The 23,037-nt window shown below is 36.8% G+C and overlaps 3 protein-coding genes and 1 pseudogene across 6 annotated transcripts; 2 read left to right on the top strand and 2 right to left on the bottom strand.

Annotated features, from left to right (window-relative positions):
- Window positions 1–8: 8 nt before the first annotated feature.
- Window positions 9–1,417, bottom strand: LOC114747089 (oligopeptide transporter 6-like; annotated as a pseudogene).
- Window positions 1,418–3,731: 2,314 nt separating this feature from the next.
- LOC114747091 (RNA-binding protein 1) lies at window positions 3,732–9,016 on the bottom strand. Of its 4 annotated transcripts, none has more exons than XM_028935378.1 (6): window positions 8,838–9,016; window positions 7,925–8,046; window positions 7,029–7,266; window positions 6,742–6,803; window positions 6,588–6,669; window positions 3,732–4,006 (listed from the first exon to the last, which is right to left on the bottom strand). In XM_028935378.1, the coding sequence occupies exons 1-6, from the start codon at window positions 8,926–8,928 to the stop codon at window positions 3,984–3,986; spliced, it is 618 nt and encodes a 205-aa protein (XP_028791211.1). In that variant the 5' UTR covers window positions 8,929–9,016; the 3' UTR covers window positions 3,732–3,983. The 4 variants fall into 4 exon arrangements, with proteins under 4 accessions (XP_028791211.1, XP_028791210.1, XP_028791209.1 ...); XM_028935377.1 differs by having other exon boundaries at window positions 3,732–4,015; XM_028935376.1 differs by lacking the exon at window positions 3,732–4,006 and adding an exon at window positions 4,901–5,375.
- A 4,182-nt stretch (window positions 9,017–13,198) lies between these two features.
- LOC114747084 (uncharacterized) lies at window positions 13,199–14,155 on the top strand. Its single transcript, XM_028935371.1, has one exon. The coding sequence runs from the start codon at window positions 13,199–13,201 to the stop codon at window positions 14,153–14,155; it is 957 nt and encodes a 318-aa protein (XP_028791204.1).
- Window positions 14,156–14,373: 218 nt separating this feature from the next.
- Window positions 14,374–15,018, top strand: LOC114747086 (uncharacterized). Its single transcript, XM_028935372.1, has one exon. It carries the CDS (start codon window positions 14,374–14,376, stop codon window positions 15,016–15,018), a length of 645 nt encoding a protein of 214 aa, XP_028791205.1.
- Window positions 15,019–23,037: the final 8,019 nt, after the last annotated feature.

Consider the following 23,037-nt stretch of genomic DNA (forward strand, 5'->3'; position numbering starts at 1 on the left):
AGAGTTGCAGAAAGTGTAGCAAATCCCATGCCATAAGTCATTGCAAAGAAGGTGCTGAGATAGAGTGGCCCAATAGTGGAATAAGCATTCCGATCAAGATGAAAATTGGAATCAACGATACTTGAGATGTCATATATGGAGCCATTTCCGGTGAAAAGCTGATTAGAGAATATGGGGAAGTTTTTAGCGTTATAGACATTGAACCAGTAGGATAGGGGTGTCATGACATACATAACGAGAACGAAGCCCACAGCAACATTAGCAGTAGCGAACCAAGGGCTCACAAGTGGGCTGCCAAGGTAGGCAGAAATGGTAGACCAATCGACCCCAAAAGAGCCAATTCCTAGACCCTCTAAACCAGAACCTAATTGTTGGACGAGGACTGACTTGGGGGCAAGCCAACACACCCAAGAGAAGGAGGTCAGCATTGAGAAAAGATAGCCTGGAAGCAGATAGTAAGCGAAGCTAGAGATCATCACAATGAGGAAAAACTGAGTTCGGGTTGCACTGCCCCTGGGTCTTCCCCCGTCTCATGCAGAGCCCTGCATTTAATTTACATGCACATTACATCAGCTTGGTTCTAGTGTTGTGCATGCGCGACACACACACACACACACATAACGTAAAAAGAAACCTGAATAATGAGACTTGAACCAGATTAGATGGCCACCACATTTCCGCTGGCTCGACCAGAAATTTCCTGAACAGTCCTGCCCAGCCAAACCCTAGCACCTATAACACGAAAAGTCATTCTCTATGCGAGTGAAGACGATTTGATCCGCAAATACTGATTGCATGAGGAATACTGGATATGATAGAGTAGAAAAATAAAAAGAAAGGAATGAAGGAAAGAATGACAGCGAAAGATTAGCAACTAGTTCATCAACTCCATCATTTATTTTTTAATTTGAGAACGAGTTAGAATGGTACCTGAGTGGTGAGCATTACAAGCAAGGCCGGAAGAAAAGTAAGTTTCTTTTATAAAGAAGCTTGACAGCGGTTAAGATATGAGTAGCATAGACAGACCCAGCACCACAATTGGCAAAGATGGTGATGAGAACATGCTCCTTAATATTGAAAGGCCCTGGGTTCAAAGAGAACTCAAAACGTGTATCCTTGAACACCGAACGAGCAGGCAACGTTTTTGCCATCAGGTGGCCTATCGGAACGACGGCAATCTGAATACAACTGAACTCACACTCAAAGGTTGCTTTCTGTACCAGAAGAACTGGTTCACGAACGACAGCAATACACAAGAAACGATACCAAGCACCCACATTCTGAAAGTGAGAACAGGCATGGTCGGATCATCTGTTTTGGGCACTGTGAGTTCAACTTGTCTGATCGGACACTCGTCGGCAACCTCCTCCGGGCTCTTTTTCCGCTCACCATCCTCGACAGTTTTCGCCGTATCCATGGCTTCAACTCAGATCAGAGATGCTGCTCTGAAGCGCCAAGTATGATATATCGTAAACTAATAAATAGGAAGTTTTGTCAGGAGCTGTGAATGTGGCATGGCGAAATAAATAGAATGAACCCGGCCTACAAAGTTGCCAATATCATATTGCTTATACATCGGATAAGGTAGAAGTTCGTTGAATATCCCGCTTTTCCTTTTCAGTTACGATTGCATAAGATAACTGTAATCAATATCAATAATAATATATTTACCGGCTCTTTATTGTATCATTATTATTAGACAAATCTTTTGTATATCTAAAAGATTAACTATCGAATCAATTTTAATTTATTATTTACAGCTTGGATCTAGCTGTACATGCATTGTTTATTAAAAGCGTAATTCCATATAATTACATTTATAACGGTCGTAGCTTCCTAATAAAGTGATGAATTATAACTCCATTATTAATTATTTAATTATTTATTAGTATATAATGATAACACAGAATCGTTGGCCAAAAGAAAAAAAAAGAAAAAAGAAGATAACACGGAATCTGATGTGATGATATAATTACCATATATTTATTATTCACTTACTTTTTCCTTATGACACTCAAGGGCCTCTTTGAATTTTCTTTCAGAATTTTGTGCATTCAATCAAATCCCATGAATTATGAAAATAACATGTTATTTTATAAAAATAAAATTAATAAATTTTGTTATAATAGTGTTTTTTTTATATATACGAAGGAAAACAAGAGAAACTAGCTAAAAGAACTGGACTCTAAGATTAACTAGAGTGGCGGGACCAGAATTTGTTATAATGTGTTACGTGTTACCATTGTTCGATTTTGCTATCCCATTGAACTCTCTCGTGCAATTGCAAAGATATATTGCCCGTTAATAAATTAAATACCACTAAATTAATCTATCCCTATATAGTTTTGATTGCTTCATAACTCAATTCCTAAATTTTAATTTAATACATCTCAATTTTTAAAGTTTTCACTGGATTACAGTTTAGTCTATAAATTTTAACTCATTGCAACTCAGATGTGTATGTTTCGCATTATATTTGATAGTGATGCTGTTTATAATTAACTATACATGTTTTGTTTTAATATGGACATTATGTTTTATAGTAATACTACTTCCGGTCCTAATTATAAGACCCAATTGATTAATTTGAAGAGATTAAGGAAGTAAGTTGAGTTAGTTATTTGTCCTAAATAGGTATTGTCTTTCCTAAAATATCCTTGCTAATTAAATATATTGACTAGAACTATCATTATTAGAAAGGCTACTTTGAGAAAAAATATATAAATATGAGAGACAAAGTGAATTGGAATCTTATATTTAGAACCAAAATAAAATTCAAACAGGGCCTTATATTAAAAACCATAGGTAATAATGTTTTTTATTAGCTATACATGTTTTGTTTTTTGACATGCACTGCACATACGTTGATAGATGAATGATATTGATGAGTTGTGAATGAAATGACTTGTTATGAATTTTATAAAATGTTAACTTTTTTGTCAATATTATGTGTTCATTGATAATATTTCTTCCATACAAAATACAGCTAATTATTTCTTCATTTTAAGCAAGACTATATATACATATGATAAATTCACATTGTAATGCCTACCCTATATTCCACTGATTTCAGTTTTTGACCCTTTTTTTTTTAATTTGCACTTTCCACCTTAGTATCCACCAAATACAGTCAGCCCCCATATATTCCTTGATACCAACACAATTTACACAAAACACCATCAACATCAAGCATACAAGTCTTGCATTTCCATGGATAAAGTATTTTTCTGTAGGCATTTATAATATAGCTTTGACAGAAACAAGAACTAACTCGATCTGAATAAAGCGGTGAATCAGCGGTTGTTTCTTGGAAAATTTATGGGCTCGTTTATCGATAGAAACATAGGAACCAAAATGATCGTTTATACAAAATTCTGTTTGAAGACATATGTGGAGCATAAAAATGAAGCTCAAAAATCTAAGAAACTGCCTTCTGGGTACGAGCATATCCCAAACATCTCATTTATCCTATAGCCAAATATTACTACTGCATGTAAACATCTACGATATTCCGGACTTCAGTACAATTGGAATCCACAAGATAATACCAAAGTGGCCACAATATGACTATGGTCTAGTTTAGGATGACCCCCTGATTTATAGTGAATACCTTGAAAAGTTCTGGTCCGTCTGACCACGAGCAACAAAAGAACTCTGTATTAGAGGCAGTAGCTATACTTTGAAGCCAATGCCCATGGTCCGTCTGACCCCCTGATTTATAGTGAATACCTTGAAATTTGACCGACATGCCCATGGTTGCCACAAATGAAGAAAGAAGCCAATAGCTAAGCCACCAACACAGCGACTTCATGTGCTAGACTTTGAAGCAGAAGTTGTGAATCTACTTCCCACATGATGGCAAAACCAACTTATGTCACAGGAGGAATGTACTCATCAATGAAGCACATAATCAACTAAAGAGGTCAAGCCTAGATCTCCTTTCTCCAAATACAGCATTGTTTTTACCCATCCAAGCACATTACTTAAATAGAGCAGACAAAATCACCTGCAAACCCTGTTGTACGGATCAATGACTTGGCAATCTTCACCAACCTAAACCCAGATTAAAAAAACCTAAAATTCTCAATTCATAAAGTATTCTGCAAGGACGACCAAAATGGCCAGTAATTGTCTATAGTTAAGTGACAACAGGCGCAGAAGCTGCTTCAGACTTGAGGCTAATGTCAACGACTAAATAACTGAATGCATCAGTTGTAAAATGTTACATGCCAAAAATGGCTAATAATCACCCTTCAACATTTCTACCATTCTGGTCATAATGACAAAATAATGTCCTTAAATTAAATTAATAATCATAATTTCTCAATGTCAGTAAAGTCAAGGTCACCACTGTCGATGGGAACAAACCAGTTACTGCTGTAACACTGCAAGATCCATAAGTACAAGCCAAATATCTAAATCTATAACTTAAAAACACAAATTAAGAGGTCAAAAGTCAAATTACAATCTGAGGAAAATGTTCCCAAGAATGTCTGTAAACACTTCTTTAAAAAAATAGATCATAAAAGCATATATACAGACATTAAATATGAACTACGAATTATAACCTGACATTATTAAGCAGAAAAATAGATTGCATCCTGAATTCAAATCGACCCACGCTACCTTTACCCTATCATTCAAGCCTGAATGGCAGAGCTAGCTGTGAGAAGCATGCACATATTTTTCTCTCAGGGTATACGCAGAAGGAATATACTTGTTTGACACCCAGAGTACATACGCACAAGGAAAGATACGTAGAAGTTGAAAGTTTTTCGCTAGAGCATCTATATTGTTTATAATACATGTAAGCAATATACTTGTTAGCCGCAATTTGTTTGTCTTTTTAGGTATATAAACAATTAGTAGACATTATTTGATATTCTAGAAGGCTCAAAGGTAGAAGCATGAAAAGTATGCATCTAATTAACACCCAAAGTAAAAATCCACCTTCAATAACGAGAGAATCTAGGGAACACAGACAATCTGAGGTAATTTATTCTTAATAAGTTAGACAATTTCCTCAAACAAATGTACACTCAGCATAGGATAGGCGCAAGATTCAGCTTGTCTTAACGAATGCGGCTGTAATTCTTGAGATAAAAGAGGGGTCTCTAACATCTGATGAGCGAGTCCTACTAAGAATTGCCGCTCCATGATTCAGTACGATTTACCATTCATAAACGAAGCTTTGAGTCAGCACCAAACAACCGTCATTAATAGAAGTCCATGGAACGAAACAATAGAATTAATCAGCAGCCGACAAATAGTTCAACGCTTGCCACGGTGCCCGCCACCTGACCTTGCACCAGGATAGCGAGCAAACTGAAACCTTAAATTGACCGAGTTGCGGTCAAGCTCGTCAAATTTGTAACCTGCAAAATTAAGGCCCACTGTTTTACGCTGAACAACTAGCCACGTCAACGGCGAATTACGGGTGTCAGAAGACAGAATGCATTAGACGTGCGTTATCTTACCTCAGTCTAAGACATATTAATCCTGAAATACACTTGAAAAATGTTTAAACCCTATATCTAACATATGCGTAAATACGAGTTCCTCACTCATTACAAAAGGGGCTAAAAATTCACACGAGAAAAGAGGCAGAAGGAGAGCCACCTTAAATAGTTCCCCACAATTGGACTATCTCTACCTTTAGACACATTGAAACAAGCAAATTTCAGAACATGCAAATTTCGGCACAAGTGTATCCTCAAGCCTCAGGAAGACGCGACACTGAAACAAGAAACGATGTTTTAGTGGATATTATCCACACTCCCGTCTAATCAATAGTTGGCAGGATACGGAGAATCAGATCTGCCTTCTAAACTAGAGGTATCTATGGTTAAATGGGCTTCTATTTCAAGTAACAGTATATTTCCTTTTTCGTAATCCACACAAACAAGAGGTGTTGCACTAGGCCAAGAAGGTGAATGCTTCCATGATTTGGAAATATCTGCCCAGCTGGCATTTGGGGCTAAAAGCGATATGTGCGCGCAAATATATAACCCGAGAAATCAATGAAAATTGATGTCGGCTTTACCATTGGGAACAGAAATGTTAAGCGAATCACATTCATCATGTAAGCCATAAAGCAACCTTCCAAGCTTCAGTCCCACTTTCATCTCAGTCAAACCAACTCCCAATGGCCAAACAAAGTGAACAACAAAATGGAGAAGCAAAATAGCTCCAATCTAATTGAGGCACCTTAGAGTAATTCCTTTACTCAACTGCGCTGTCGCAAGAAGCAATCACATCCTAGACCCAATCCATCCCATGAAATGATCGATAGATGCTCGTCTCTACTACCATAAAACCAAATGTGCATACATCATTCCAACCAGTCTCATACTCTTGGCAATCAAAAGAGGAAAGGTAGTATAAAGAAGTTCCATATGTAAATCATTCCTTTGCACTCTTATTTTGGTGATATCCCCCAAAAAAGAACAACAACAACAACAACTACTACTACTACTACAGATGAGTGCTATTTCTTTATCATCAGCGCAATAAGGAAAAATGCAAGACATTGGACTGGCAGATGCTCATTGGTGTCATTTCTAGAATCATGGAAAAACAGATCTTACCCTGCAGGGCATCCATAGCAGTTGCTGCATGGGCGGGACTCACAAAATCAACAAAACAAAGTACCAGTGGATCACCCCCAGGCTGCATGTGATCCCATTCAAAAGTCAATCAAATGCAATAGATATATATTTTCTATTTAACAATTAAACTTACTTGTCTTGATTCCTTGCTAACAAGTCTAACTTCTTTGTAGCCAACAAAAGGACGAAAAATGTCTATACATATAAGTTAAGAAGCCAGAAAGAGTATTTAACACCATCATTTTAACATCACTCGTTACACCTACTTCTTTACAAATGATTCCATATTCGGTATTAGACAATATGGGTAAATTTTTGTAATAGGCATTGCACATGAGAGGAACAAAAGTGGTGCAAAGTCGGCAGTGCAAATATGCAATTAAAAAGAATCAACATAAGAGGAATCACATAAAAGGATACGAGCTACTTCTCGTCTTGTGCAGTTGGAAGGTAAGCCCTCCACATACAGTGTATTGGTAGCATCAGGTGGAAGCAGACGCTCGGCCCTTCCAGTGCTTATTCCCAGGGTTTTGTCTTTTGCAGTTGTTGTTGGGTCTACTCCCCCAATACTATGGGCATATGAATCATCAACAGGACGATTGGAAACCACCCCGCCAATGGTTCTGGGAGGCTGCCCAGCACCATAAGAGGAAACTTGCTGAAACATGTACACAATGTTAGACATAAACCTCATAGGCCCCTTTGGTATACCAGACTTCCCCTGAGATTAAACATGCCTGGGCAAGGTTTAATGCTGTATTCTTGTGATTATTACACAATAATTAGAACAGGATAAAAATTGTTGAAGAATTTCTATGAGAAAAATTCCTTCAATTATTTACCCCCCACCTTCTCCAGATCTCCCCATCAGGCATTCAGATCTAAAATATTCTTCGATGGGGGATTATTTTTTGGAGAAATCGCAAAGAAAGACCCTGTAATTTGAAAAACACAGATAGAGACCCGTGACAACTTCACTATGAGTTTTGTTATTATTGTTAAAAGCCATAGTGAAGTTGTCACGGGTCTCTATCTGTGTTTTTCAAATTCCAGGGTCTTTAATTGCGATTTTCCCTTCTTTTTTTTATCCAGCAGTTAAAAGTTAAAAAACAAGAATATTAAATTGAACAGATTTATATTGCTTCCATATGCATCAACACAAAACAGAATTAATACATCCTATGTGCCTAAAAGTTAACGTGCTTGGTGCCCCAAAAAAAAAAAAAAAAAGGCTAACATGCCAGTCAGGGGCACGAGAGATCAAGACATATATTCTCAACCGCGTAGGAACGATCATTGGTAGGGACAAACAGTACCGCGCTATGAAGATAACGCTCATAGGATGCTTCAAGGGATTCTGTATCTCTAATTACTTGGAGCCGGCCTCTATCATCATCACGGGGAAAGTAATTGGCCATGTCATGAACACCAGAGACATCTTCAAAGGCAAGCAATATTTTTAATTAACAATCAGACGGAGACCAGAAAAAGAGAGAAAACAATCATTTGCATTGTGACTGGTGACATGAGAAAAGTTTCATTTACTAAGATAAAAATAGGATAATATAAATTTCAAACATCTGTTGAAGATTATGAATCTGGGTGAAAACAATCTAACGCAGACTTAGAACTTCCCAAAACAGTAAGACCAATCTGACAATTTAATCATTAACAGCCTCTTTTCCCCTAGAGTTCCCAAGCAAATAACCATAACTTGAGCAGAACCAAGAAGAACAACGGACATTGAATGGGGATTTTTTTTTTTTTCTGGGACTTCTCAATGTTTAGAATCATTTAAACAGACACTAGGTCTATTAGACCATCAGATCGCCCTCCATTGGAATTTCAATTGGATCTCAAACCAAGCTATCCATTTCCAACTTTGCCATGTCTCCTTACATACATGATCCCGCGAAATTAGGCAATATCTCCATTCTTCATTTTTTATTCAGTCGTAAACCTTGTAGCTCGTCTACGCCTATATCATCGAACCCCCCCCCCCCCAAAAAAAAAAAACCCAAAACTATGAATTAGGGGGAAAACAATTATTCTTCGAAAACCGAATAGCATTAGCAAAACAATGCGTTCTACTTCTGACATGGCCTATCAGCAACTGGTAAAAACTCAAATTTTAGCCATTTCAGCGACTAATCGAAAGGCAATTCAATTAAAATAATGCACAGCATCTAAAAACCCTATATTCCATCATGAGGCAAGCAATTCCCATACCATAGTCCGTGCGCGAGCGCTTTCCGGCGATCGAAGGCATCGACGACGGCATCTGCCGTGAGTCGCTGTATCTCCAGTAAGCATCAGACATGAGGATTGTTACAGTCGGTCGGACGGACAGACAACAAGCTCCTGAAGAGAGAAGGAGATTGATGATGCGTTTACCGCCGTGTTTGAGTCTTCGGCTGGCACTTGTCAACATTTAAAAAAACACTCATTGCAAAAAAATATCGTTGGCCGAAAGCAAAAAGAAAACATTTTTCGTTCTTACAATTACAAATGCAAACAATTAGTTGAAGGCACACAAAAAATACAAATAGTCAGTTTGATACTTGGTTTTTTGTTTATTTCAAATTTGTGTTTATAAAATTGAGAAAAATTTGGAAAAAAACTCATTTTGAAAACTTAATGAACTAAAATGACCTAAATTTAAACGTATACAACTATGATCTATGAGTGTAATTTTTTTTGGTTGTACGTAACATATCTTTTGTTGTATGTAAATGACTTTCGTATTTGTAATTGTCGCACATCATTGATAATATATTGCACACAACAAAAGAAAAGTTATACTCAGAAATTATAATTGCACTCATTTAAATTTATATCTTTTTAGTTAATTAAGTTTTTTAACAGAGACTATTATCCAGATTTCCCCAACAAGGATGAAAAACACATGGAGGCTCTGCGGGCTGAATTTCTACCATGTTTAGAGACCGTAACACATGCATTAACTATATTTTCTTCGCTTGCATGTCATAAAAAGTAAACATTATCCACGAGGCTCGGCCCGAGAAAACTATAGAGCGGAACGGCATCTTGATCTAAATAGAACTTTATGCGCGAAAATTCAGAAATCAAATTCAAACGATTAAAAAACGAAGAGAAAAGAGATGATGAAAATAACATCACACTGTTTAGTGGTTGGCGTGCAGTAATATTTGTATGCACTTTTATAAATTTATAGATGGAACATCATGCTTTGTATTTTGTGTAGTATGACATCTACTGCCTCTTATCCTTAATATAAAAAGTACCACTTCTGATTTTTAATATAATAACTAGTTGAATAATTTGATTAGATTAAAAAAGTTTGTTAAGTTAATTATTTGCAAGGTATGAAAAATTAGACTGGTTAGTGAACCGATCAAAATAGTGGGTTAAGGGTTAGTAGGTCGGATCAGAATTAACCCGGAGTCAAACCGGTAATCATTAAAATAATGTGATTAAATTAAAATGTGTAAAAAATATTTACTAATAAAACTATAATTTTAAATTATTTTATTATTAGTATATAAAATGTATTTTCCTTGTTATTTCTCTCTCATTCACCTGCTCTTCCTTATCCGTTGTCAAATTTTCTTTCTTCCTAGTGTCATTTCATCACTTCACTTACATTCTATTGTCAAATCATCGTTCTTCTAGCTTCTAAGTCACCATTTCTTTACGTTGGGAGTTAAACGCAAACCTCTCACACAAAAGAAGATCTGCGTCTAGCCATGGAGGTCACCTCTTCCATTCACTGATCAGCGCTAACTTTTCAGTCTTCACTTCCATCATTAGAATCCACTATGGTAATGCCACAGCTTGTGCCATTCTTTTCAAATGTAAACGCATTCACTCTTGCCACTTGCTCTTTGCCTCTTTCTTTCGTATTCTTCCTCTCACTCTTCTTTCTCTCATTGTTTGCAACACCCTCCATTCTTTTCGGTGAGCAAAAAAGTTAACCCGAGCAACCCGCCTAACTTAGCGGGTTAGCCGAGTTATTACCGAGTCATTCCGGTTTATGCCGGGTTAACATCCTTATTTTTATCTAGTATTTAATTAAATTTATAAATAAATATATTTTAGTATTAAGTAAAAAAAAAAAAAAGAAGAAGAAGTTAGATATAGGCAAATTATTATTATTATTATTTTAATAATGTTTTTGTATGTGATTGTGTGTATGTGTGGATGATATTCTAGAAAATTAAACCATAGTATAGAAGTCCCACATCGACTAATCTTTAGAGTGAAGGAGTTTGAGGAGCCTATATATAGGAGCTAGTGAGTGGAGCTTGGAGTAAGTAAATAATTTTCGCACATATCTGAGGTAGTCTCAGAAAAGTGCTAGTTTTAATTTTATTAACCGTTGGATCGGACTGAAATTTGGTCGGTCCATTTGGGACATCCAAATCGTTAATTTCAACGGTCGGATCACCCTTTTGATCTCCGAGTTACAAGTTATTAGGTACGTTTTTAACTTATATCTTTTGGATTTAGCAGATAGAGTCCTGAATAGTAAATTAGCATTTTAAAGTTTATTCACCGTTAGATTGAGCTATAATTTGGAGGATAGTATCATGATGGATAGGAAATTGAATTCAACGGTTAGATTATGGGTTTAACTTCTGTAGTGAGAATAACTTGGGTCGTACTAAGTCTATTTGTCTAAGTCTTTCGAAGATGGAATATAAGTTATAAATTTATAGTTTGTCTATTTCCATTATGAATTTGATGATTCTAATAAAATAATATAATAATTAAAGGATATTTAAGTAAGGAAATTTAGGAATCGAGTCTAAATCACATATATATATGTTCTTATTCCAAACCTTAGAGAAATGTCTTTTAGGCTAGAGTTCTGAGTAAAATTAAAGCTTTTAGAGAAGGAGTTAGAGGCTAGAATTTTGTGAGTAGCCTACTCTAATACTATAGAGATAATATTTTAATTTTGTTTGTAGATATAAACTCTATTGTGGCATTTTCGAGGTTGGACTCTGGTTGTAGTTGATTGATAGCTAGGAGACCAGGTAACTAAATTTCTATCTGTTGCATGCTCTAGTATGAAGTTGGTGAGCGGCTTTATAACTAATTCTATAAAAGTATATTACGTTTTATATGAACTGTCTTGTGGGATGCTATTTTAAAAAGGATTGACATAGTTTGTATTGCAAGAAATTGGTGATCATGATTATGATGTGCTATTATGAAATTCTGTTGATTATGCATATAAATGTGTCATTTGAACCCTGTGCATCTATTTTGGGTGGGGAAAGGAGATAATTGGAGTTATTGAGATTCATATACTTGCCACGTGGTATTAGCCTCCATACGGAGCTCTATGGTTGGCTGCTATTATTGTCCCACTAGTTCTTCGAGGGACTGCGACACCCCACTAGTTCTTCGAGGGGGGACCCATGGTCCACCGAGTGCTCTGTGGTCTTTGGCCGGTCCACATCATTCGTGTGGTGAGCTTGTTAGAGTTGCCAGTCAAATGGAAAGAACTTAGCCCATGGGTCCAGTCGGCGGAAATAAGGAGGATATAAGGATGGTTTGGGTTCAGGAATTGCATATGACATGAGATATTCATTGATATTTATATCTTTTAAATAAATGACAAGTATGTTATTTCTTTTGAAATGTATCCATTGCATGAGACTGGTGGAAATATTTGTCTTGTATGATTATTGTGAGTTTAAATGTTAAATAAATGTTTATCAACTATTATTAACTCTGTGTATCCCACCTGACACCTCGCTAGCCCATGCTAGGGTGTGGGATAGGTAGGGATTTAGTTACTGAGACGTTGTCTCACTCCTGTTGCTTTACCATTTTCAGGAAACAATACGTTAGCGGGACCTTCGGGGAAGACTCCTGAGGCTCAATAACTGTAGCTGGCAGTGTAGAGCTTCTGGACCTTATTTTATGTAATCTTTTCGTATATTGCCACGCATCAGGACTGCATTTATTTGGAACTTATTTTACCTTCTTATATTTTTATGTCGTTTGACTAAATAAACGTATTATACTTTCTATCTTTGGTTTATTTTGTTTGGACATTGGAATAGGGTGCTGGTAGTGGGCTTGAGACCCTTAGATTGCATGTGATTGAATTATTGTGGATCCACGATGTGATAATGGCAATTTTGGCAAGTTTAGTTGTTGCTAGTGTTGACTAAGATAGTCAAGTCTAAACTGCTATTATAATTTATCATTCAAAGGCATATTGTTTTATAACCATGTTTGCCATGATTACAACTATAGGTTATTCTTTTTCTAACCATGATAGTCTTAATTAAGGTCGAATGTTTTTCTATCATGGTTAGCCCTTTAATGATGTGATTGCTCTTAAATAACCATGATAGGGTATGTTTACTAGTTTTAATCTTTTCTATCATGGTTAGTTCTGGTTAGTAAGTGGTGATGTTACATTTTGGTATCAGAGCCATTGGTTTTTCCTTTTTGTGATTTTGAATTGCTTCCTGCATGCATATAGTGGCAATATACGTAGTTACATAAACTTCCCTGAAATGTCTTTAGTTTTCTTGTGTTTTCTTTCGTTTGGTTGTATTCATGGGTTCCATCCTTAGGTGGGGAGAATGGCAAGACCACGAAGGACTGAACCCATAGTAGAGGAGGCTTCTTCTTCTCCGGAACAACTTCTTAATCAACCTAATGATCAACTACCCGAGCAACCTCAACAGCAGAATAACGAGGTTCTACTGACGCAATTACGACAAGTAGTGGCTGAAGTCGTGGAAGAAAGGCTTAAGAAGTTGGAGGAGGATATGATGGGAAAAAGAAATTCAGAGATCAGACCAGAGGAAAACCCAGTTGAGAGTAAGAGTGTGGGTGACTTGCAGTCTAGAGAGCGAGGTGCTCCAAGTACTGAGAGCGGGAAAGAAACGGTCCAACAAACCCCGCTAGTGGATGTTTCAATGAAAACAGTATGGAAAGATGTGAGCCGTCATAATCCCCCGAGATTTAAGGGTGACATGAATCCAGTTGAGGCTGAAGGTTGGATTGATAAACTGGAGACCATTTTCAGAGCTGCCCCTTGCATTACTCAGCATAAAGTGCAAGTAGCTATTGTGCTGTTAGAGGGACGAGCTAAGCGCTGGTGGGAAAGTGTGAGCCCAGCTGATGACTCACAAGTTACTTGGAATGAATTCAAGAGGATGTTCTTCGATCACTATTTCCCACCTGCCCTACGTCAAGACAAGGAATCAGAGTTCTTTGCCTTGCAACAAAACAATATGCATGAAGATGACTTCATTGCTAAGTTTATAGACTTGTCCAAGTATGTGACATTGTTGCGGAGGGATGAGGACTCAGGGTGGATGGCTAGGCAATTACGAGAAAGAGCTAGACCAGACTTGAAGCAACAACTGGCCCTGGTTCCAGTGACTGATTTTGGAGATATGTGTACCAACCTTCGAGTTGCAGCTAGGCGGACTCGTGAGGCTGAGGAAGCTCGTAGAAGGGATTCTCAAGGGCGGTTTTCCTCATACCTTGGACCAAGTGGAGGGATTAGTAAGAGAAATAATACGGCATAGGAAGTGTAGGTCCATATGGAAAGAATCGAAGTTTAAGCCACAAGAAGTCTGTACAGAAGGGCTTAGCCCAGAAGAGCACAATCTCAAGATCTCAGTCTAATAGAAACCCGATCACTCATCATGAATCAGTGATGTCAACCCCTACTATCCATGGACCTTGCTTACAGTGTGGAAGGAACCATCCTGGAAAATGTTGGGAATGCTACAAGTGTCACAAGATGGGGCACATTGCTCGTTATTGTCCTGAGAATCAGCATAACATTCAGAACTCCAGGGATACTCGATCAATAATGCCAGGCCGTGTCTTTGCTATTACTCAAGAAGAAGTAGGTGCTGCCCCTAACGCCATCAAAGGTATGATATCCCTTCAGGGACATAAGGTTGAAGCACTCTTTGATTCTGGTGCTACCCATTCCTTTGTTTCTCATAAATATGTCTTGCATTCTAATTTGCACATCTCTGAGATGCCTGTTATTTTGAGTGTGTCTACTCCTGCGGGTTTGTCTGTTAGAACTACTCAAGCTTGTTTAAACCTTACATTAGACTTTAAAGGCCGTAGAACAACAATAGATCTAATTTGTTTGCCATTACAAGGAATGGATGTAATTATTGGGATGGATTGGTTATCACGTAATAATGCCGTGCTAGATTGTAGAAAAAGAGTAGTTGTCTTCCCTGAAGATGTGGTGCCTACAGAACCATCTAGTGGGACAATATTCTTATCCACCGCGCAAGTAGATGAATGCATACGAAAAGGATGTCAAGCTATGCGGTGTTCTTCTCAATACAAGTGGATACCGAGGAAGGAATCGATCATATTGACGTGGTTAGGGAATTTCCTGAAGTCTTCCCTAAGGAAATGACCGGGTTACCTCCTGAACGAGAAGTTGAGTTTACAATTGATTTAATACCAAGCACGACACCTATATCCAAGACTCCTTACCGAATGTCTCCATCTGAGTTGAATGAATTAAAAAGACAGATAGAGGAACTTCTCGAGAAAGGGTTCATTAGACCCAGCGTATCCCCATGGGGATCTCCAGTGTTGTTTGTTAAGAAGAAAGATGGAAGCATGCGTTTGTGCATCGACTATCGACAATTGAACAAGGTAACAATCAAGAACAAGTACCCCTTGCCTAGAATAGATGATCTATTAGATCAGCTAGTGGGATCTTCAGTCTTTTCTAAGATTGATTTGCGGTCAGGCTACCATCAACTTAGAGTTAAAGCAGCAGATATCTCTAAGACTGCTTTTCGTACAAGATATGGACATTATGAGTTTCTGGTGATGCCATTTGGGTTGACTAATGCCCCAGCAGTGTTTATGGACTACATGAATCGAATTTTTAGACCTTATCTGGACCAGTTCATAGTTGTATTTATTGATGACATCTTAATCTATTCAAAAAGTGAAGCAGAACATCGAGAACACCTAAGAGTTGCACTACAAGTGTTGAAAGATCACAAGCTTTATGCAAAGTTAAGCAAGTGTGAGTTTTGGTTGAAGGAAGTAAACTTTCTAGGCCATGTGGTTTCAGCAGAGGGGGTGGCAGTAGACCCGAGTAAAGTAGACGCTGTGCTGAAATGGGAGTCACCCAAGTCAGTTACAGAGATTAGAAGCTTTGTGGGATTAGCAGGATACTATCGTAGGTTTATCAAAGGATTCTCTCAGATCGCCATGCCATTAACAAAACTGACAAAGAAAGATCAACCATTCATCTGGACTGATAAGTGTGAAGCTGCATTCCAAGAGTTGAAAACCCGATTAACAACCGCACCTGTACTTACCATCCCTGACCCGAATCGACCATATACCCTATATACTGATGCCTCATTGAAAGGTTTAGGTGCCGTATTAATGCAAGATAGGAAGGCGGTAGCATATGCTTCACGGCAGCTAAGACCCCATGAGGAGAATTATCCAACTCATGATTTAGAACTGGCAGCAGTGGTATTTGCCCTTAAGATTTGGAGACACTATCTTTATGGTTCAAAGTTTGAAGTACTTAGTGACCATAAAAGCCTAAAGTATTTGATGGATCAGAAGGAATTAAACAACCGGCAGCGAAGGTGGCTAGAATTCCTAAAAGATTATGATTTTGAGCTGAGATATCACCCAGGGAAGGCAAACGTGGTCGCAGATGCCCTAAGCCGAAAAACGGTTCACGTACTCTGTATGAATCTGAGAGAGTACTACTTACTAGAGAGCTTGAGGGATAGCAGGGTTTTTCCCAGCTCACCTACCTTATTACAGTCGGATGTTAAGGTGATTGATTTAAGGAAGGAACTTATGGCTTCTCAATTGCAAGATGAGCACCTAAGGAGAATTAAGAAAGAGCTACAGAAAGGAGAGGTAAAGGATTATAGCCTTGGGGAGGATGGTATTTTAAGATACCAAGGGAAGGTGTGCATTCCAGGTAATGAAGAAATTAAGAGGCTGGTACTAGAGGAAGCCCATCGAAGTAAATATACCATGCATCCAGGAGCCACCAAGATGTATCATGACTTGAGACAACAATATTGGTGGCCAGGGATGAAGCGAGATGTGACGGAGTATGTACAGAAGTGTCTCACTTGTCAGAGAGTAAAGATCGAACATTTAAAACCCCCAGGTTTGTTGCAAAATCTAGATATACCCAAATGGAAATGGGAGAGTATCTCTATGGACTTCATTACGGGATTACCAAGAACGCCGGCAGGTTTTGATGCCATATGGGTTATTGTGGATCGGTTAACAAAGTCCGCCCACTTTTTACCCATTAAAATGAACTACTCGATGGAAAAGCTAGCACAGATGTACGTCTCAGAAATAATTAGACTTCATGGAACCCCGGTAAGTATAGTCTCAGATCGCGATCCCCGGTTCACATCAGGATTTTGGAAATCGTTACAAGAGGCAATGGGATCCAAATTGTGTTTTAGTACAGCTTACCACCCGCAGACTGATGGACAAACCGAAAGAACCATACAAACATTGGAAGATATGCTTCGAGCATGTGTTATTGAGTTTAGAGGGAGTTGGGATAGCCACTTATCATTAGCAGAGTTTGCTTATAACAATAGTTACCATTCTAGCATACAAATGGCACCATTTGAAGCATTATATGGCAGAAAGTGCAGATCGCCATTGTGTTGGACAGAGTTGAGTGAAAGGACTATTATTGGCCCTGAGTATGTGGATGAGACCACCAAGAAGATTGAGGTAATCAAACAAAAGTTGCTAACTGCACAAAGTAGACAAAAAAGCTACGCCGATCAAAGACGAAGGCCGCTAGAGTTTGAGGTAGGGGATCATGTGTTCCTGAAGGTATCTCCTACTACCGGTATTGGTAGATCCATTAAAGCTAAAAAGTTGACACCCAGATACATCGGACCGTACGAAATCCTAGAAAGAATTGGGTCAGTAGCCTACCGCATTGCACTACCTCCACACTTGTCAAAGGTACATGATGTATTCCATGTTTCCCAATTGAAGAAATACCAGCCGGACCCATCACATGTTATAGAATTAGAAGAGGTAGAACTACGAGAAGACTTGACTTACAAAGCAGAACCAGAGAGAATCCTTGATGTCAAGGATAAGGAATTGCGGAATAAGACTATTAGACTCCTCAAAGTCTTCTGGAAGGGCATGTCACATGGGGATACTACTTGGGAAACTGAGGAGAGAATGCGTCGTGACTATCCTCATCTATTCGATAAAGGTATGAACACGTCGTCCTTTATTGAATTTTGAGGACAAAATTTCTTTAGGTGGGGAGAACTGTAACATCCTTATTTTTATCTAGTATTTAATTAAATTTATAAATAAATATATTTTAGTATTAAGTAAAAAAAAAAAAAAAAGAAGAAGTTAGATATAGGCAAATTATTATTATTATTATTTTAATAATGTTTTTGTATGTGATTGTGTGTATGTGTGGATGATATTCTAGAAAATTAAACCATAGTATAGAAGTCCCACATCGACTAATCTTTAGAGTGAAGGAGTTTGAGGAGCCTATATATAGGAGCTAGTGAGTGGAGCTTGGAGTAAGTAAATAATTTTCGCACATATCTGAGGTAGTCTCAGAAAAGTGCTAGTTTTGATTTTATTAACCGTTGGATCGGACTGAAATTTGGTCGGTCCATTTGGGACATCCAAATCGTTAATTTCAACGGTCGGATCACCCTTTTGATCTCCGAGTTACAAGTTATTAGGTACGTTTTTAACTTATATCTTTTGGATTTAGCAGATAGAGTCCTGAATAGTAAATTAGCATTTTAAAGTTTATTCACCGTTAGATTGAGCTATAATTTGGAGGATAGTATCATGATGGATAGGAAATTGAATTCAACGGTTAGATTATGGGTTTAACTTCTGTAGTGAGAATAACTTGGGTCGTACTAAGTCTATTTGTCTAAGTCTTTCGAAGATGGAATATAAGTTATAAATTTATAGTTTGTCTATTTCCATTATGAATTTGATGATTCTAATAAAATAATATAATAATTAAAGGATATTTAAGTAAGGAAATTTAGGAATCGAGTCTAAATCACATATATATATGTTCTTATTCCAAACCTTAGAGAAATGTCTTTTAGGCTAGAGTTCTGAGTAAAATTAAAGCTTTTAGAGAAGGAGTTAGAGGCTAGAATTTTGTGAGTAGCCTACTCTAATACTATAGAGATAATATTTTAATTTTGTTTGTAGATATAAACTCTATTGTGGCATTTTCGAGGTTGGACTCTGGTTGTAGTTGATTGATAGCTAGGAGACCAGGTAACTAAATTTCTATCTGTTGCATGCTCTAGTATGAAGTTGGTGAGCGGCTTGATAACTAATTCTATAAAAGTATATTACGTTTTATATGAACTGTCTTGTGGGATGCTATTTTAAAAAGGATTGACATAGTTTGTATTGCAAGAAATTGGTGATCATGATTATGATGTGCTATTATGAAATTCTGTTGATTATGCATATAAATGTGTCATGTTGAACCCTGTGCATCTATTTTGGGTGGGGAAAGGAGATAATTGGAGTTATTGAGATTCATATACTTGCCACGTGGTATTAGCCTCCATACGGAGCTCTATGGTTGGCTGCTATTATTGTCCCACTAGTTCTTCGAGGGACTGCGACACCCCACTAGTTCTTCGAGGGGGGGACCCATGGTCCACCGAGTGCTCTGTGGTCTTTGGCCGGTCCACATCATTCGTGTGGTGAGCTTGTTAGAGTTGCCAGTTAAATGGAAAGAACTTAGCCCATGGGTCCAGTCGGCGGAAATAAGGAGGATATAAGGATGAGTTTGGGTTCAGGAATTGCATATGACATGAGATATTCATTGATATTTATATCTTTTAAATAAATGACAAGTATGTTATTTCTTTTGAAATGTATCCATTGCATGAGACTGGTGGAAATATTTGTCTTGTATGATTATTGTGAGTTTAAATGTTAAATAAATGTTTATCAACTATTATTAACTCTGTGTATCCCACCTGACACCTCGCTAGCCCATGCTAGGGTGTGGGATAGGTAGGGATTTAGTTACTGAGACGTTGTCTCACTCCTGTTGCTTTACCATTTTCAGGAAACAATACGTTAGCGGGACCTTCGGGGAAGACTCCTGAGGCTCAATAACTGTAGCTGGCAGTGTAGAGCTTCTGGACCTTATTTTATGTAATCTTTTCGTATATTGCCACGCATCAGGACTGCATTTATTTGGAACTTATTTTACCTTCTTATATTTTTATGTCGTTTGACTAAATAAACGTATTATATTTTCTATCTTTGGTTTATTTTGTTTGGACATTGGAATAGGGTGCTGGTAGTGGGCTTGAGACCCTTAGATTGCATGTGATTGAATTATTGTGGATCCACGATGTGATAATGGCAATTTTGGCAAGTTTAGTTGTTGCTAGTGTTGACTAAGATAGTCAAGTCTAAACTGCTATTATAATTTATCATTCAAAGGCATATTGTTTTATAACCATGTTTGCCATGATTACAACTATAGGTTATTCTTTTTCTAACCATGATAGTCTTAATTAAGGTCGAATGTTTTTCTATCATGGTTAGCCCTTTAATGATGTGATTGCTCTTAAATAACCATGATAGGGTATGTTTACTAGTTTTAATCTTTTCTATCATGGTTAGTTCTGGTTAGTAAGTGGTGATGTTACACCGGGTCCTACCAATTCATATTTTTACCAGTTTAGGAAGTCAACCGGATTGGACAAGCGGCTGGTTTCTGGCCGGTCTGGTCCGGTTTTTAATATTATGGTTATTTGTAATAAATATGAGTCGAATTCTCACCCTTGCTTATTATCTATATTAGTTAGAATTACCATTTGATAAAATATTTAACATGTGTAACTATTACAATAACTACTTTGGAAAAAAATAGATAAATATGAGAAACAAAGTGAATTTGAGTCTTCTATTTATGACCAGATTGAAAGTCAAGCTAGCTCTTATATCAAAGATTGGAGGTAGCTGTTGACTAATTTGACTAGATTAAAAAAATAATTAAGTTAATTGTTTGTAATATATAGATGTTGTCTTTTATTAAATATCACTGCTAATCAAGTATATCCTGGAACTACTATTTAACAAAACATTTAACAAGTGCAATTACTACAAAAGCTATCTTGGAAAAAATAGATAAATATGAAAGATAAAGTGAAATGAGGTCTTAAATTTAATATCAAATTAAAAATCAAACCAGCTCTTATATTAAATAATGGAGTTAGTATGTATATATCAGCAAGAGATCTCTATGAATTTATTTGTTGATAAATAATTGAGTTCCTCATGCTTCAGTTTGTCAACGAAGTTCCTCCGTGGAAAGATCAGAGGGGCAAGCGTCCTAAAACTAGTTATTCTCGAACTGAATTATAAACAAGGAGAATTAGAATCAAATCACAAGAAAGAAAAATAATTACTAATAAGTCTTAATAACAGCCTCAACAGTTTATAATAACAAGTTTCATAATAAATAATAACAACTTTTGAGATTTTTTTTTGCAACTAATTTTTTTCTCAGAATTTGATTGTAATTTTCCCTTATAAATATGTTCATTCACTTATGATGTAATTTCAGGATGGCTGAGTTCTCCAGCACTCATCCCGTTATTAATTAGATCCACCCTTTGCTTCAGCATCTTGTTTTTGTCATTTGTTTCATGTTGCTGTCCCGATATTTTATCTGCATAGCCAGTTCTCGGAGGGGATCAAACTTTGACCTTACTATTATACTACCTAAAATTTTTAATATAAAAACCAGTTGAAGATTAAATTTAATCATAAATATAAAATATCAATTCACTTTATCTCTCCAATATATAATGTTTTGTTTAAAACATCTCTATTGATTGAAAGGAGTTTTTAGCGAAGTATATTTCCAACTAACGCACATGATTGAAGAGATAATTTAAGAAAATTAACATATATTTATTATAATTAACTAATTTAACTAAATTTTTTTAAGTTCTTCAAATTAGTTTTTTAGTTCTTACAGCAAACATCGAAGGTAGCAACACCTAGATACGCAATATTAAAGAAAGTCATCAGTAACTGATTTATGGTTTTTTTCAATAAACAAAATACTCATATGTCGTTTGACTTTAAAATACGTACACACGTGTTAGCATAAGTCAAGCCGCTCGGGCTTTTTCCCCCTCTTTTTTTTTTCCCTCTGGGGATTATCAGTAAATCATAGTCATAGGCAAGGGTGTCTCCGCATGTGCTCAGTGTAAAAGCATTAACGGCCACGCAGAGAGACTGTTCTTCCACGGATCGAGCTGGCCAAAATATCTGTGTTTGTTTGTTTATCTCCCTCATGAGTGTATATTTGTTGCTATCAATAAAAATTTATTGGTACTATTTGTGTATATATATAATCAGCCGGAAAATAGATACTACATCTGGTCTTTAATATAAGACCTCGTTTAATTTTTATTTTGATTCTAAATATAAGATCCCAGTATATTTTGTCTATCATAATTTTTCAATTTTTTTAAGGATAATCCTTCTAATAATGATAGTTATAACCAATAAACTTGATTAGTAAGGATATTTTAGAAAAAATAACATCTATTTATTATAAAAAATTAATTTAATTTATTTCTTTGATTTACTCAAATTAATTAACTAATTCTTATATTTAAGATCGGAAGTAATATTTATTAAGCTGAGGTTGATATATACAGGCGACCGTAAAGGTGACAATTCACAAAGATGCGACCAGCTGTGAATATTGATTGTCATGGAATACCTGACGATCCGGTCACGAATCTGCGTACAGATCAAAATGAAAGTTGCAAACAGAACAGGCCAGAGGTGCAAATTCAATCCATGCCAAGTGGCCTAATCAATGAGGAATAATGTTTGCAAATACTCCTCCTATCCTAAATGTAACACCCTTATACTATTGTGCATAATAGTCTTATATTTAGGACCGGAGGAGTAGCATGTTAATATTAAACCAACCAACGTATAATATATTGAAGAGTTGCCCGTCAAATGACGTTCAGCGAAGATTGGCGAATATTAATATAGTGGAAAACGTTTTTTCGGAAATAAATATTAATAGAAAACTTATGTTGCATTTACAAGTTTTTATTCGGCATCGAGCAGTTTTAGCCTCCAAAATAAGTGGCATATTATATCACTTGAATTGATGACACTTGAAGCATAAGAAAAATATATAATAAATTATCGGGGCAGGATGAAATTCGATGAGCAAAGTTTTAAAATTAAAAAAATTAGCACAAAAAGAACGTCATGTGCTGCATGTCATGATCAGAAGCATGGATATATACATAACTAAAAGTGATGGTCCTAAATTAGAGTGATAATTAGTTCAGAGTTGGGAAGTCTTGTTCATATTCAGCATTCA

This window comes from Neltuma alba, unplaced genomic scaffold (genome assembly GCF_004799145.2).
Source record: "Neltuma alba isolate B1F8T4 unplaced genomic scaffold, ASM479914v2 tig00005198_pilon, whole genome shotgun sequence".
In the NCBI taxonomy this organism is placed as follows: Eukaryota; Viridiplantae; Streptophyta; class Magnoliopsida; order Fabales; family Fabaceae; genus Neltuma; species Neltuma alba.